We start from the raw sequence: 16,773 nt of genomic DNA, 5'->3' as shown, positions 1-16,773 counted from the left end.
GTTTACAATACTGTGTATTATGGTGGGAATCTTTGCCCCGCTGAATGGGGAACCCAGGTCATATTTCCCCATGCGTTACTGTGATCTCCGACATAATCATTCCTGTCAGTTGGCTCATTATGGATTTTGGCCAAAGCCCCTGAGTGATGTGAGAAGAGCTCTCTTTTCTCCGGGCTGTCTCATGAAGGAATCGTCTTTGTCCCTTCCCCTGAGCACGCTGGGGGGAAAACAGAGCTAACGCTAGCTAGGATTGGAGAAAGCCACTGGCCGACTTTGTCATCGTTGTTGTTAATAAAGCCTTGACACTCCCCCTCTCTCTTTCTATTCAGGAGCACCATTTCCTGTTTGGCTATAGGGAAAATATTGAGACAAAATATGAGAGAAGAGAATGGCTGTCAGATGAGGAGGGGGGAAAAGGGACATAACCCATAACAGGGAGCTTCGATGGAAATTATTTCTGACTTGACCAACAGTAGTCAAAGACTGCACAACATAAGAAACACATTAGTGTAACATACATGTTGTACTTTGGACCCCATCGGTGTGTTTTATGAGGCTGGGCAAAGCTTTGCAGCGACATATGCGTGCATCTGGTTTACAATAGCAAAAATAATGAGAAGCACACTCTCCCTGCATCATGTTAGTAATTCTACACCAAACAGGAAACACTCAAAAGAAAATAATTTAACAACAGCAATGATAGTGACAGTTTACCTGGTGTCTTGGTGAGGGCCGTCCTGCAGAATGAGGTCGGGTGTAGGTCTGTCGCAGTGGAGGCTCTGGGTATAAAGCCCCCCTAAATGACCCCCCACCAGCAGGCTCTGCCCACATCGCATCAGGGTGCCCTCAGCGTCACCCAGCTCCGTGTCCAAATCCTTCTCTGAGCAGTACGCACCATTCACTGAAAGACAAGCAGAGGAAATATCACTGAATGAGGTCCAAATGTAAAGTGTTACTATTTACATTACTTGCCATTTTCAGAACTTTTATGTATTTTGATTGTATACATTTTATACATTTACAAGGCAGGGGATAACTTAACCTTCTTCCTAAATAGTTCCCACTTTAGTTTGTATGGTGGTGTGTCGGTTCAGCAGGATTACTACACAGATGTGGAAATGAATGTAAAATCATCATAAAGCAAAATGCTATATTGTTTAGGTTATTAAGTATTGTACCTGTGACTAAAGGCCGTGTGCCTTTGCAGAGACACTATGACTTGTAAGTTGTAATGCCCATGTGTTAATGATAAACTGAGGCATTAAATTATTGAAATTGCAATTATTTATCTTAATACATTTCACGGTTGTTCATAATGTTTTGTAAAAAGATTGTTCATTGAATGAGCCTTTTCTTTTTTAAATGTATTTTTCTGCACTTATACCAAGGGAACCATTTTGAGTTGAATTATAGGTTTTTACTTTTTATGCTATGATTTGAGATGTCCGCTGGCTCTATGTGGCCCCTGAACTAAAATGAGTTCGACATCCCTGGTCTAAATCCTCGATATGTGAAGCTTAGCAGGGATCCAATGTGACTTTCAATTTAAAAAACTGGCTCGGACACAGTGATGTGCCGACTGCCCTGGAACAATCGTCCGTTTACATTGGGAGCCACGCCATCACAGACATGTTGAAATCCTATTAGATATGAATATTCTCCAGAGGAATAATTATTGGCTGCCACAAGCGTAGTATTGTGTGATTTATGGAGAGCACTTTGGCAAAGTCAAAGTAGTGACAGTAAGAATAACGTCCGAGAGATTTATTGCCAAATATTATTGCTGGAGTAATTGTATTCCAAATGGTGGTGGGTCCATTTCGGAAAAATATACAAACCCAAATGAATGTGCCTGGCAGATTCAGACAGTAAAAGCGTTACTGTGTTCATAATTTAAATGACATGCTGTCAGCAAACCACCAGTTGTTTTAATTATATGTAATCAATCTTTTTGTGAAGATGGTGACCTCATTGGTTAAATTAATAAATTGGTCAATGCTTGATTTAGTAAAAAAACTAATCTACAGTAGAAGTGCTAAGTCAAGGGTAAATGAACTGATGTTTGAAGATGTTTCAACCTTTAATTCAAAAGGCTTCTTGAGTAATTAATATGTTTAAAAAAAGGAGGAATCCTTGAAATATAATTAACTTGTTTGATGGAGAAATGCATGGGTACATAAATGTGTTATTACATTTAAAACCACTGCATTCACTTTTTCAAATATATTTGTTTTCATTCTCAAGCCCCATATAACTGCATTTTTAGGATTTCTCTTTACTTCATTCAACCCGACTGTTTGAGAAGAAATGAAGGCTTCTTGAACGGGACCAAAAACTGAATACAAGTAGGAAAGAGAGAGATGAAAGTGGGCGATAGGAGGGCCTGGATGTATGAGGAAATATTTGTGAAAGGTAAGGCGATATCCCCGCACACTCTTGTGTAGGCGGCCACACGTCCCCTGCTCCAACCTCTCTAACTCAATTTCTCAAATTCAATTTCCCCCTAATGATGTTATTGACAACGTTATCACACACTATGAATAAATATAATAATAATAGAGTCACCTAAGTGCCCAGTATGTGAGAGATAACGTAAAAAAGGTACTATAAGGGAATGAGAAGGATATAGGGGTAAACTTGAACTAAAAAAGAATTTAAGTCAGCTAAAAGAAGTATTTGGGCTACAGATAAAAGTAGGGAAAACATGCAACAATATAACAAAGGGAAAGATATTACAACATGAGTAAGAGATGGAGAGGGCGAGTAAACAGTAGAACGGGGCGGGGGGAGAAGTGTTGTGGAATATGGGAAAAAGGTTACAATGACGATCAAAAGAAAAGAGAAAACAAGGGAACTTTGTGAGCCATGTTATCCACAGTTTAGAGAACATCTTTTGACATATCCCTCCTACAGTGGATGTATCCTTAGTCTCCACTGCATTTATGTTGTCACGGGTCACCGCGGAAACACAATGAAGTAGAGAAAAGGCGAACTACGCAAACATTGGAGTATCGCCGGGGGACCGTAGAAACAACGCTGGCTTCACTCAAAGCCGTTAACAGAAGGCAAGATGGGGTCTGTTTTCAAGCAATACAAACCGTTTTATTTATCAAATTCTGGATTGTTCTGTCTTTTTTTTTTTTTATCTGCTTTTTGGCTGCGAGTATATAACTGTTTCTGTATGAGAGTTTCAAGGCCTGCCGATGTGAAGCCAAGTGTTTCCCTGCCTCAAGCCAGGAGTCATTTAATCTGGAATACCAGAAGTGACATGAGTCAGGATGGAGATGACTAACATCATCACAGAGATCTCTTAATTTGGTCGTGACAGTCGACATGCATGCAAACAAAAACACAAACAACTAAATAAAAACATAATCATCATAAGCCCTGAACAGCCTGGTAGTCATTCACTAAAGCCTTGACTGAATGCACATGCTCTCTCACACACAGTCACCACCATATAAAACACAGACCCACACCAGGCAACCCGGTAAATATAACAGGAATTATGAGACAATGCTCTCTCAAAGCGCTGTTTCACAATAGAGGATATGGAAGCCAGGAAAAGTCAACACCATGTAAATGTGTTGACATAGAGAGAAGACAGGGATGATCCCAGAACATCAATTACCTGGCTAGAGATTCTTTTACTAAAGACAGAATAATACATCCATTGTTTTCCAGCACGATTGTTTTCGGAAATATCACTTGAGTCTTTACGGCTAGAAATCATAAGCAGAGGTTTCACTGAGCTTTTTTTTGTAGTAAATGCTACACTTGGTATTCAGGCTGGCTATTGAACCGCAATTCTTTTGGTACCAACATCAGCAATTTGGTGAAAGCTGTCAAATAGTTGGCTTTTTAACAAAGATGTTGCTGCTTGAACATGAACATAAACCTTTTACATCTTGTATAAAAAGGTATTTAATTCAATTTTATAACAGGTTTTGTAGAAAAAAAATTGTTATGTAATGTATATGTATAAAATCCAGAAGATTACATTCTGAATTCTGATGAAAAAAGTTGGAAATCTGAGATAAAAGGCGGAATCTTTTATCAAAATTCTGATTTTAAACTTATTAATAAACTAATAATTCTGACTTTTTCTCCTAAATCTGACTTTTTCTTAGAATTCCAGCTTTTTTCTCAGGATTCTGACTTTAATCTGAGAACCTAAATTTGAAAAAAAAAATGATATGTATCATCACTAATACTATGGTGCACATGCGTTTAGAGAACACAGTTACGTTTGGAAATCGTTGATAGTTAGTTAGTGGTAGTTACCACATTGACATTAATCAATAACTTGTTTTTTTAAACATTTCAGAAATAAGCTGCTAACAACACTGACATATTATCGCTTTGAAGTCGTTGCCCAAACTCTTGCCTATTAAAACTTCTATGTAGCATCTCCTACAAGCATCTGACTTTCACATGTTTTAATTACATCTAGAAGTCTTTGTGACATTTTTTGTGGAAATCTTCCACTGCCTTGGAGAGGTACAATAAAATACATAACAGGACTTCACATGCTCTTTCAATTGAAACAGGTAGTTTTTTTTTTTAAAAAGGCCTGTGCTACCATGTCCAACATTCATGTGAACTGTTACATCTTGTTGTGAAAGCTAAACTGGACTTAAGTAATTCCATCCTAAAGACACTTTCTAAATGTGTCTCCAGGACATTAAAGTCAGTATGTAAAATGCGTGTTAAAGTCTTACTGCACAAAGTTAGAGCTCCGGTGAATTTGGCAAATTAGAGCTTTGCTACAGTACATCAACAGTATCAGTCATGCTCTGGTTGGAGAAACAGGCTCCTCAACATATGTTGGCTTGGATGGAACCCAACAGTAAATTCAGTTTATATTGAATGCGCCATGGCAATTTAACTTAAAACATTTCATCCTGCATTAGAGCCGAGTTTGATCAGGAGGTGGAGAGAACATCGGGTCTGAGGTGAAATGTAAGATATCCAACAGAGCAGTGACAGGAGTGTGTGTGTGTGTGTGTGTGTGTGTGTGTGTGTGTGTGTGTGTGTGTGTGTGTGTGTGTGTGTGTGTGTGTGTGTGTGTGTGTGTGTGTGTGTGTGTGTGTGTGTGTGTGTGTGTGTGTGTGTGTGCGTGCGTGTCTGTGTGTGTGTGCAACACGTTCTCACTCCCATCCCGTCACATATTGACGGACGGTCAGGGCCCCTCCCCGTCTCTATATTACGTACAGGGTACCCCTTGCTCGTCAGGCTTCTACGGGCAGGGCGTCCCATAGACCTTCATTGCGGACAGCGGACCCCTTGACCGTCAGGCTTCTACAGGCAGGGCGTTCCATAGACCTTCATAGACCACGTGATCAACAACGATGGCCGACCTTCGTGTTATTCTCGGTGGAAAATGCCTATTTTAAGGTTCATTTGGCCATTAAAATGCGTTTTGATGTCATTTTATGCGAGTAATGAGTTTTTATTTCTGATTATTTGTGCAGTACATGTACATGATGTTTAGTTTGCTAGTTATGACGAAGATTACTTCATGAATGCTAACGTTTTTTTGGTGGAAATGTGTTTTTTCACAGCAAAGTCACCCTCTGTACTTGGACTTATTGGGAGAATCTAAAGGCAAGAACATCCCAAATATTCATTTAGGTCTTTATTTTAGACCTTTAGTGTTGCCGTCTGTGAGGAAAATACATGGGGCTCAGAACCTCGTATTTTTTAAATCTTTTTTTCCTTCTAATTTGTTATTATTTTCAAAATAACACACTTTTATTTACTCACCAATAACACACAATTATCCTTGCTTTTATTTATTGGTTTAATTCCATAATCTCGGTCTTTTTTGGCGTTCGTCAGGAACTGAATTTCAAAATAAAAATAACCGGAAACAGACGTAGGCATTTCGAGCGATTACCCAAGATCCTCAGCTACGCTGATTGGATGTTTTAGCCGCAATGCATGCTGGGATTTGGTGTTTATATTATATAAAATCCGGAAAACATTTTAAAAGAATAAAATAATACTTAATTCCGAGTGCTCTTGCTTTTCTCTTTGAAAGTCATCACATAACGGCATTGTAATACACGGTTCGGCTGCATTAAATATTACAGATCTGCTGTAGTTCTTTATTTATAGAGCCCTGATGAGAAGACCTTTGGAAAAACTGAAGAAATGCCGCCGAAACTGAATACTTGACGTGGATCATAAATATATCAACAATTAAAAAACATCTTCAATTTCTCTTCACACAATACGTCTCCTTGCAGTATCAACACTAATTCGGCTGACTTTTACATTTGATATAATTCATAGATAGATTTTAAAGATATTACTGATTTGAATTGGATTGAATTTTGAATGTAAGAATGTAAATACTGAGTCTGAAATAGTATAGCAATATGCTGTAAAATTATGTGAAAGCATGAATAAAACTACACATCTTCAGATGTTGTACATACAAGTGTCTGTGTGTACCTTGTGTGCACCGCCTAGTGGTTAAAGCACGTTATTGAATTATTGTTTTTATGTGTTATATTTGATTAAAAGAATATTAAGAGTACATATACTTTCATAGGGGGAAAGTAGAAGGTCTGTGATAGAAATATAGAATATAAAAAATCAAGAAGATACTATAAGTGATCTCTACAATAAAACAGTTTAGTGCAGGATGTACAAAGATATTAATAGGAGGAGGTGCAAAACAGAAAAACGAATTAACCTTTATTTAAACATTAAATAACAGATTAAGGTCTTCTTTTAAATAACAAAAAAACTTTGGGGGTATCAATCTACAGATAAATATTAAGCCTGACAAAGTACTTAACGTCTAATATATTGCTTTCCTGCAATGTTAACTATGTTGAAGCACTTATTTTAACTGATATTATACATATGAATTATACTCTTATGTATGTAGATAGAATAAGAAATGTGCAGAATATGACAGTCTAATGGTGGAGGTACACACATATTGATAGATGTCTTGTAATGCGCTGTTGAGGAACCTGTGACCCAAGTTTTTCATTCATTGCATAACTACACCGTAGTTGTGTATATGATATGTCAATAAACCTTTAAAATCTTGAAATCTTGAAAGGGATGTGCAAAATAGCCATAATATACAGTCTTTAATTAACTATTAGTAGAGAATAACGAGTAATTAATATACTTTATTACTCGTTTCCATTCATGTCAATTGCAGATACATGTTTAGTCTTCTCAAGCACCAACTATCAAATATCTCTCCTGATTGTTGGCACTTGACAATCACCTTCCCTGAAATTTACTTTTAGTCTGATTTAAGGGTTGTTTATATTTCACATCATTAATCAGAATCTGCAAAGTAACTCAAATAAGTGTAGTGGAGGAAAAATACCAGGTTAACCTCTGAATTGTAGTGGAGTAGAATTACAAAGTATCAATGAGCTGTCATGTGGGTATATATTAATGCTATATATTGATGCTGCGCATTATGGACACAAGCGATTTTCACCCATTTATTAATTATATGTTTTACATTTGATAACACCAATGTGTTTAATACTGGCAACTTCTAATTGTGGGAAAAACGAAAACGTTCAGTAGAGACGTCCCATAGAACATTTTGCGAAACACAATAGTGTAGTGTGTAGTTCTGGGGGGGCGTTCGATTCCAGTTTTGGATAGTCTGGCGTGGTTTCGTTCCATTTCAAACAGCTGTTTGACACTCGGCGTAACCTTGGCGCACTGCCACTCCAACATCCAATCCCAGACCTTGAAGAGTAATCACGGGGACTGTAGTCCTAAACGATAGCTGGGGATTATGGGTAGTGTAGTGTCTTCGGCCATCCTAAACTCAAAAATGTTGACAATCGCAATGATGCTCGAAATGTCCCTTATAGACTACGTCTGTTTCCGGTTATTTTTATTTTGAAATTCAGTTCCTGACGAACGCCAAAAAAGACCGAGATTATGGAATTAAACCAATAAATAAAAGCAAGGATAATTGTGTGTTATTGGTGAGTAAATAACAGTGTGTTATTTTGAAAAGAATAACAAATTAGAAGGAAAAAAAGATTTTAAAAATACGAGGCTCTGAGCCCCATGTATTTTCCTCACAGACGGCAACACTAAAGGTCTACAATAAAGACCTAAATTAATATTTGGGATGTTCTTGCCTTTAGATTCTCCCAATAAGTCCAAGTACAGAGGGTGACTTTGCTGTGAAAAAACACATTTCCACCAAAAAAACGTTAGCATTCATGAAGTAATCTTCGTCATAACTAGCAAACTAAACATCATGTACATGTACTGCACAAATAATCAGAAATAAAAACTCATTACTCGCATAAAATGACATCAAAACGCATTTTAATGGCCAAATGAACCTTAAAATAGGCATTTTCCACCGAGAATAACACGAAGGTCGGCCATTGTTGTTGATCACGTGGTCTATGAAGGTCTATGGGACGCCCTGCCTGCAGAAGCCTGACGGTCAAGGGGTCCCCTGTACGTAATATAGCGACGGGGAGGGGCCCTGACCGTCCGTCAATATATGACGGGATGAGGGTGAGAACGAGGGTGAGAACGTGTGTGTGTTTGTGTGTGTGTGTGTGTGTGTGTGTGTGTGTGTGTGTGTGTGTGTGTGTGTGTGTGTGTGTGTGTGTGTGTGTGTGTGTGTGTGTGTGTGTGTGTGTGTGTGTGTGTGTGTGTGTGTGTGTGTGGCCACCGACACCATCCACTATCATGAAATTAAATTAACGAGGCGAACACAATACAGCTTGGAAATATTGATATCTCTGCTCAGGGCTTTTAAAAACGGAATATTTCAGAAGAAAAAAGTCAGGTAGTGACTACAAACTTCATATAGGAAAATAGTCGACGTTTTAAAGACCAAGGGAGGACATAGTGCCACTGGAACACATTTGTTATGTACATGGCTGTCAAATAATGACGTAAGAGTAAGATTTTCCCAGAAATTTAAAAACCACACTATTTATTTTTACTGTTTTGTCGTAGTAGACGAAAATATGAAATTACTGGCGGCTAAATATGTTTTCTCCTGCCATAATATCAGGAAACATAACTAGAAAAAAACCACATGTCATGTATGGTACACTGTATATGTAAAATGTAGCTCATGAATATATATTTATACAAGCATAATATGCTCAACACCAGAGGTCGCGTTAACCGAATATTTTCCATCTATGACGGATTTTTTTTTAACAATGACGGACAAATCTGAAAGCAGTCCGTCATTTTGACAGATTAGAACAAACTCGGAACAGTGCCAAAGTTTCCCCGCAGCAAGGCTCCGGTGTTATGCCGTGTTATGCATGCCCTCCAGAAAGGAAATCATACCGTTTCTAAACCTAACCGTTGAACTGTCCCTCCCCCCCCCGTTGACAGTTCACGAGCATGCTCCCCCCCCCCCTCGTCAGAGTTGTGTAAAGGCCGACGGGTAATTCTGGATTTTGACGGAAGTTTTACGATCCTGTCCGTCAAAATGACGGGCAGTGAAAAAGTCTAGCGCAAACTCTGCTCAACACGTACTAAAAATGTTACTTGTAGAGTTTATGTTTATTACCTTCAATTATATCATCATTCTTCTATGATATCATCTATGAATGGACTTGCAATACCAATAAAACAAATTGAAGTTACAATTGTAAAAGTACAAGTGAGTGAGAGAGGGAGCGAGAGCTTGTGGGTGGTCGGTTGCAGCTGTGTGCTCATCATACTTTACATTCCTTTGGCTCTGGATTCACATTTTTTCCATGTTTTGTTCTGGGAAAACTTGAACTGTTAAAAAACATCACCCTTTGTTAATCAACTGAACAAGAAATGTGTTTGTTGTGGTTTTGAACCACTAGTCACTCTGGAGCAATGTTTCTATGAGTCTTCATGCACATGCTCACGTCCGACACGAAACACATTCCTACAACGGTTTGACGCTTTTTCACTGATCCACAGTTGGAGGCAGTAAAAGCTAAAAAGCAGAACAAGGCTCCCATAAGTAGGGCTGCAAGAAAATATCAATACACTTGAGTATCGCAACATTATGTTTCGACATCGAATCTCAAAAACACTGCATTTTTATTTAGAATTTGCATGCAAAGATGCGTTGCTCAAAAACCAAAGCCGTTGCTACGATATTGGATGTCAAAGGTAGTTCGTTAAATGCAAATACAGATCTTACTCTTCTTTTCACCCTCTGTCTGAAACAAGAGCCCAGTCTGCTCTGATTGGTTAGCTGGTCGGCACTGTTGAGATTGGTCAACCGCTTAGAGATGTCCCGCCCATTAGCCTAGCACGTACAATGTGTTGGAGCGCGAGCCAAAAGAAACGCGAGTGTGACATAGTAATTTCACTGTTACGGAAGTAAACAAGTCCAATTGAAGACTTATTTCCAAAAAAAATCGTCTGTGACAAAGATGTTCATATCAAAGGTTTCAAAATAGTCCAAAAAGCCCTTTTTGCAGATGTTATATGAGGAACAAAATGCATTCACCATGTTGTTGGCCCTTGAACACACACTGGCAAGAAACAAACTGCGAATGTTCACACAGAATCTCCCCAGGACACTTTTAAATGGTAGGCACAGTAATTTAAAAGAAATGCCGTGCATTTGCATTTGATCGCCGCAGATTACCTATGGAAATTAAATTCACTATTGTGTCCAATTCTAATGATTCACCTTAGAACAAGCAGGGTGGGATGGTCTGATAAACACACAGTTGCAAGCATTCAGGCCCAATTAGGAGTGATGCTGTTAGGGTGTGAGATCTGGGACACAGGGGCAGAAAGAGAGAGGCAGGACAGTGCCAGAAGCACCAGGGGCACATATTGTGTTCAGAGAAGAGACCATGTGCAGATGTGCTGGCTCGTCCTCACAAAGAGTCACTGAAGTCAGCACTGACAACTAAAGACGTAAGCACAAATAAGGACTCTATTGTTACTCGCCTCCTAAAAAAGAAAAAAGTATTGGAACAAGGACTGTGGGCCAAGACACAAGCCCTGTATAACATGGTGTCTCATAATACTCATCTAAAGTGTTGTCTTCCTTTTCAAAAGAGTCATCACATGGTGTCTATTGCTCCTCTCGTCACGTATAATTAAAGTAGTACGTTGCTTTCAGTGAGCATCACCGCAGGATGACGGTCAACTGAGAAGAGAAGAAGTATTCCAGTTTCTTTGTGACATCGCACATGAATACATGCTTCAAACAAGAGTGTAATTATAAAGGGATAAAAGTAGTTATCCGAGAACTTATTTAGGGACATGTAGGATTATTTTTGTGCTGTGGTCGAGGAGGGAAACGAGGGTCCAATCACCCTGCCTGCTCTGATCGCATGCATTCGTCACGCTTCCTTTTTGTCTAAATCCTCTCGGGAAAATGGCGCACTACAGCTGTAACACTCATGATCGAGAGTGGAAAGTGTTTTCTAAAGTTCTTCCTGCAAACTAATTCAGCCACTGTGACCATGCAGGCTAAAACATAAGACAATAGACAGGAAGAGTGAACCAATGCAGGCTCAACAATTCAGATAATTAAGGCACGACTCCCTCATTAGTGGAGCGTTTGCGGTCACTGCGACCGTGATTACATTGATTGTTGAACCTACTGGATACATTTCACTTTGGATAATGTAGCCAGTTATGGTTCGCTGTAACAGTAAACCTTTTCACGCCGCCTTAGGGGCTGATGATCAGCATTGTGTTCAAGTTCAGCAGTGTTGTGCCTTGGCTAAAAAAATCTCCCCTGACCCCAGTGACTAATAAATGACTAATAAAGCAGAGCAGACACATGTCTCCAATCTAGCCGAACTTAACCCCTCCGAATGGCTATTATCCCAAGATACGCGGTTATGACAGCATTAGCATACAGAGCTTCCAGTCGATGCAGTACAGATCAAACCACATCATATGTCGCTGTCTGACTCAATGAATCTCTCTCCTTGTTTTGCACTCTCAGGTATCATTATTTATCCGAAGACAAGAGCAGTGCTCCATCTGATCAGCAGATGGTCCGGACAGCATTATTAAGTGTAATTGGTGGTAATCTGGGGCGATTTCTTATTTCGGTGACACTTCATTTTCTATAATTCTCGCCTCTCCCTTTTAAGTCACCTAAGCGTTGTGTTAAGTGCCAGAGTGAGACTGTGCTTGTGCCAGCGGTTAATGCGTTCAAGTCTTCGGAGACATGCAGGCCGTAATGAAGAGCAGATGTGCGGATGGATAGATGGTTTAGGGAGGGGAAAGGGGAGCGATCAGAGGTGTACTGTGCTTACAGGGGGAGGGGGGGGGAGTGTAGGAGAGGGAAACGGGATGTCAGGAGTGTGATGCAAACATCTGAACCTAAGGTACAACAAGCTGCCAAAACCGCAAGACAGATGCCTCTGGAAATCCAACTTGACACCTCAACTGGCCCCACTTTGGCTCCATAAATCATAACACTCAGCACTTAAACAGTTAATAATGATCATTTTATTCCTGCTTGCCCCAACACCCCCACCTGCCTTTCGCCTCCCCCTTCCTCTCCCCCTCTGCAACATGGTCAACAGACACAAGTGTGTGACAGCAGATTGTGAGACTTTGTGGAGCAATGCTCTGGTTGTGAGAGTTGTCGGGTGCAGATGTTGTGTATTAGGGTCCAAATCCTTTCCTGGCTTCTCTGGATCTCATAACTCATCTCTATATTTGTGTCTGCAGCATAGGCCCGGAACTTATTTGTTTGCTTAGTAAGATTGTATGATTGAAAAACCTGAGGGCACAAGTAAATGAAAAATAACAACGTCTACAGAGAAAGCTCCTCTTAAAGCAGGTGCGGAGCAACAAAAAAAACGATTAGATTACTGTTGGAGCACAGAAATGTCAGTGTTTTTGTAGCAGGATTACCCGTACCAGAAGACATGAGAACTTTCATGAGGATAAAATCAATTTGTTCTAACCGATTTCAGCTGCTCTGAACCAGGTATCTTTGTTCTTCCTGGTTTCTCATGGTCAGCTCGGTCACACAGTAACCACAAGGAGGAAGGAAGAATCATGCTGCAAACCTCGGCTATTTCTGGGTACAAAAATATCTTCAGCAAAAAATCATTAGTATATATAACAAATTAGCCCAGTCGTTCAAGTCAACCTCATTGCGGATTTGTTCTTCATGCTAAGCGGCGACCGAGTTTTTCATACTGATGAATGCAGCGGTCGGTAAATGATTAGCTTTTAGCGAAGAAGGCACATGTTGTGGGAAGCAGGCGTCCTCATAATACCAGGCTTTTCAAATGGAGCAGTGCTAACCGCAGTCATGAACACAAACAAATAGTTGGCAGCCAACAACACTCCCACCCCAAACTCCACCCCTCCACCCCCGTCCCCATCACAGTGCCAGGCTCAGTGCCCGCCGAGGCCCAAAAACCAACCACTTTACCGCAGAGGGGGCGCTACAAGGCAAAACCTAAACACAGGATTATGTTACTCCACACACGTACTCCTCTCCTCCCACACACACCCTGAATATAATACACTCAATGCTTACAGAGGAAGATGCATTGAATGGCTGTGTTCATTCCTGATCACTTCCCACTACATCGAAGCATTTCCCCTCTGCACTCCCTGATTAACATAATTAAGGCTTTACACTTGTGCATGTCACCACCTGGTGGTAGCACTTTGTCACTGGTTGTGCCCTCCAGGCTGTCCCTTGTGAGAACAAATCCATCAACAGGTGATCAACATGACTGGGAGACAGATAAGTGGGTCAGAAGTAACATAATATTCAGTTTAAATGTTCTTAAAATGTAAAGCCCATAATTTCTGACTGGCGTCAAAATGCAGCTCATTATCAGCTTTGTTGCATGTGAGTCCTCAGACTGCTTTACTCATATTAAATGTAATGACGCCGTGATGCAAAAACTGATACCGTGTTTTAATAAAACAACTGTCTCCATCTTGATAAAGGCAGTTACATAAATCTGTCTGCTCGTTCATTTTTGTGTCTCTTTCCCATTTAAGATATTGTTCCAGACTTTGTGTCATTTTCAATAAGGATATTTTTAACAGGAGAGAATTTATTAAAAGAACTCAGGTAAAAGTAACACCGAGAACAGACTTGTAATAAATTCTTCTTACTTCATAAACATTATAATTTCCATATTTTGTTGAGACCGTATTGAACTTAATGGTCATTTTGGAGGCTGCACGCCATCTCAGTTATTTTACATTTGCTATTATAACAGTGAGATGATCAGAATCAAACAAATTGAATTACTAGCATAAGCAACAATAACCATGGTGATATCCAAACGGGAAAAAAACAGAGCTCAGCAAACAGAACAGAACCCTCATAATGCTCAATCACCACGTGTTTACACTGACCACTGGGAAGAGCTGTAAAATCTAACCTCAGCAATGATTGATTATCCCATAAAAAAGCATATCTTCTATCTTCAACTGTTTTAGGATATTTGGTAATAGAACAAGAATGTGCATAGTCAACAAACTACTTTAAAGCCACAACGATATCCTGACAATCACTATCATAACAGGGTTAGCCCACAAATCTGTACACTGGCAGGAATAATCACAGGCAATCACAAAGTTTTACAAGGAGTGATCAGCCAAACCACATCCTGTAATCCGAGTGGAAAGCCACACAATAGTAAAAGGCCAAATATTGAACAAAGCATCAGTCAGACTGACTTTTGATAGACCGGTACACTGACAGGACGTGATGCACTTGGCTGGCAGACATGACAGGGACGTCTGGCGAAGTGACGGACACCTTTATTGGGCTGCTGAGCAACACGGCTCCGGAGCCAACGGTGCTGAAACCTCGGCATGGGATCAGGAGCCGCTTCAAAACCAAACAAGAGGCTGCTCTGTCTGGAGAGGCGGCCGTAAATACTGGCAGAGTGATGCCAGTCCAGAAAACTGACGAGCAGTGAGCGCACCACACCCTTAAAAAATCTAAATCAAGTTATTTCCTGCAACAACTAAACATAAATAGGGGAACAAAGTAGATTTTGAAATCAATGTTTATTTGAAACAAGTTCCGATCCTGAATCTGTGTGCTACCACTATGAGTGTTTTTCTGTGTGAGTGTGTCCTGGTGTGCGTGTGTGTGTGTTCACTCATGAGAATAACCAGTGTACATGAATCTGCTGTAAAAAATAAACATGGTGATTTAGTGCAGAAGCGAACGAACAATAGGCCTCAGTTTGTCCGTGTGCCCTCCCAAAACACAGCAGACTGTGAACTAACATCCAATTGTAACATCAGCAAAGCCCTCTATTTGCCAAACACTACTATAGTAGCACAACAAAATCTGTACTATACTGTAAAACTTGGTTACTCATTTAGCTTTTATCAAACACGTCAGTACAGCTAATGCTAATAACATGTAAATAATGTAGCAGGTATTTAGTAATAAGTCATCAAAATACCTAATGGGGATGAAAAGTGAAGTGATGACTAAAGTAATTACTGAGGGGAACATGAACATCTGTGTCAAATTCCAGGGTAATTCATCTCATAGATTCTTTGTTATTTCCGAGAGAAAAGAAAAATCACATTCCTGAACCTCATGGTGGCGCTATAGGAAAATTCAGGGGGTCACCGAAGTCATTCATCCTCCGGGCAGCATGGAAATCACTAAATGTCATGGCAATCCATCCAATAGTAGTTGAAATATTTCAGTCTGGAAGTGGTAGACGCACCAACAGACCATAGCCATCCCTAAATCCACACCGCAGGCATGACTAAAAATAGACAGGACAAAAGCCCACTTAGCATCGAGCTACAGAGGAAAAAGTCATCCGAGAGGCATCATCTCTGCCAGATACTATGCTGTCTTCATCTGTTAGCCTAGCACATCCCTGCACCAGGAGCCCGGTCCAACAGGCTGTCGGCACAAAACCTCACAGTACTCCTTCAGTCCTCTTCAGCCAATATTTACAAAGAATCCCAAATCTGTGAGAGAATTCGATTGAACACAGATGGCAGGAAATTCCTCGGAAATGACAGTGGCCAAACCCAACCACAGAACATGAGAGTATCTCCGTGTAGCAGGCGCATCGAGGCCCGTCTGACGGATACTCTCCTTCTCGGCCAGCACCGCCTCCTGCCATCGATTATAGTTTGACAGGAGTGGAGATTTATATAACTTCTGTAAAACAAGTGATCAATTTGCAGCAATTACTGTATATTTCCAATGGTTTTAGAGGTAGGAGAGAAATGAATGAAAAGTTAGGAAAACTTCTGGAGGAGAAATCCCTTGATGGTCGGTGGTCCAACTGAGAGGTTGCATTTAAGTGATGTAATTAGATTACATTTGAATGGAGCAACATTTGAAAATGATGATTGTGTTACCTACTCACAGTGCACATAACCTTCTGTTATTCTCACAGGGGATGGTCGTTGTTTAAAACAAGGGCCAAACCAGATGTTTTGGGAACCAAAGGAGGAATCCGATTTCACTTCCTACTTCTTTGTTATTTTTGTTGTTGTAGTGCAGGAAGAATAACGGAATGTTACTTTGTGACAATGATATGTTCAAAGCATGCATAGTAATTGCTTTGGCTTTTGAAGTTCCTGGTTAAAGTTGAAGTCAAGGTTTCTCCACAGCGTGTCCACAATGAATATTAGCGAGTCAGGATGGTTAGGGGTTAACCCGCCCCCAAAACGGAGCTCTTTGGGGAAACGGGTTTTTCAAAACCCCATACATTTGCTTTGACAGCAGAGGCACAGAGGGTAAGCTTTTATTTTGATTTGATTATTGGTGTTGTTTCATGGCACTGGTTTTTAAAACCC

General features: G+C 40.1%; 1 protein-coding gene across 3 annotated transcripts in view; it reads right to left on the bottom strand.

Annotated features, from left to right (window-relative positions):
• LOC117445448 (zinc finger protein GLIS1) overlaps positions 1 to 16,773 on the bottom strand; it is an 80,385-nt gene that overhangs the window by 46,730 nt on the left and 16,882 nt on the right. For all 3 annotated transcript variants that reach the window (XM_034081155.2, XM_034081156.2, XM_034081157.2), the window contains one exon: positions 715 to 901. In XM_034081155.2, coding sequence (XP_033937046.1) covers positions 715 to 901 — 187 coding nt within the window. The remainder of the gene's footprint in view (positions 1 to 714; positions 902 to 16,773) is intronic.

The sequence above is a fragment of the Pseudochaenichthys georgianus genome, chromosome 4 (assembly GCF_902827115.2).
Source record: "Pseudochaenichthys georgianus chromosome 4, fPseGeo1.2, whole genome shotgun sequence".
NCBI classification, from domain to species: domain Eukaryota; kingdom Metazoa; phylum Chordata; class Actinopteri; order Perciformes; family Channichthyidae; genus Pseudochaenichthys; species Pseudochaenichthys georgianus.
The sequence above is the reverse complement of the archived record's forward strand: the minus strand, read 5'-3'. Positions and strand labels throughout refer to the sequence as shown.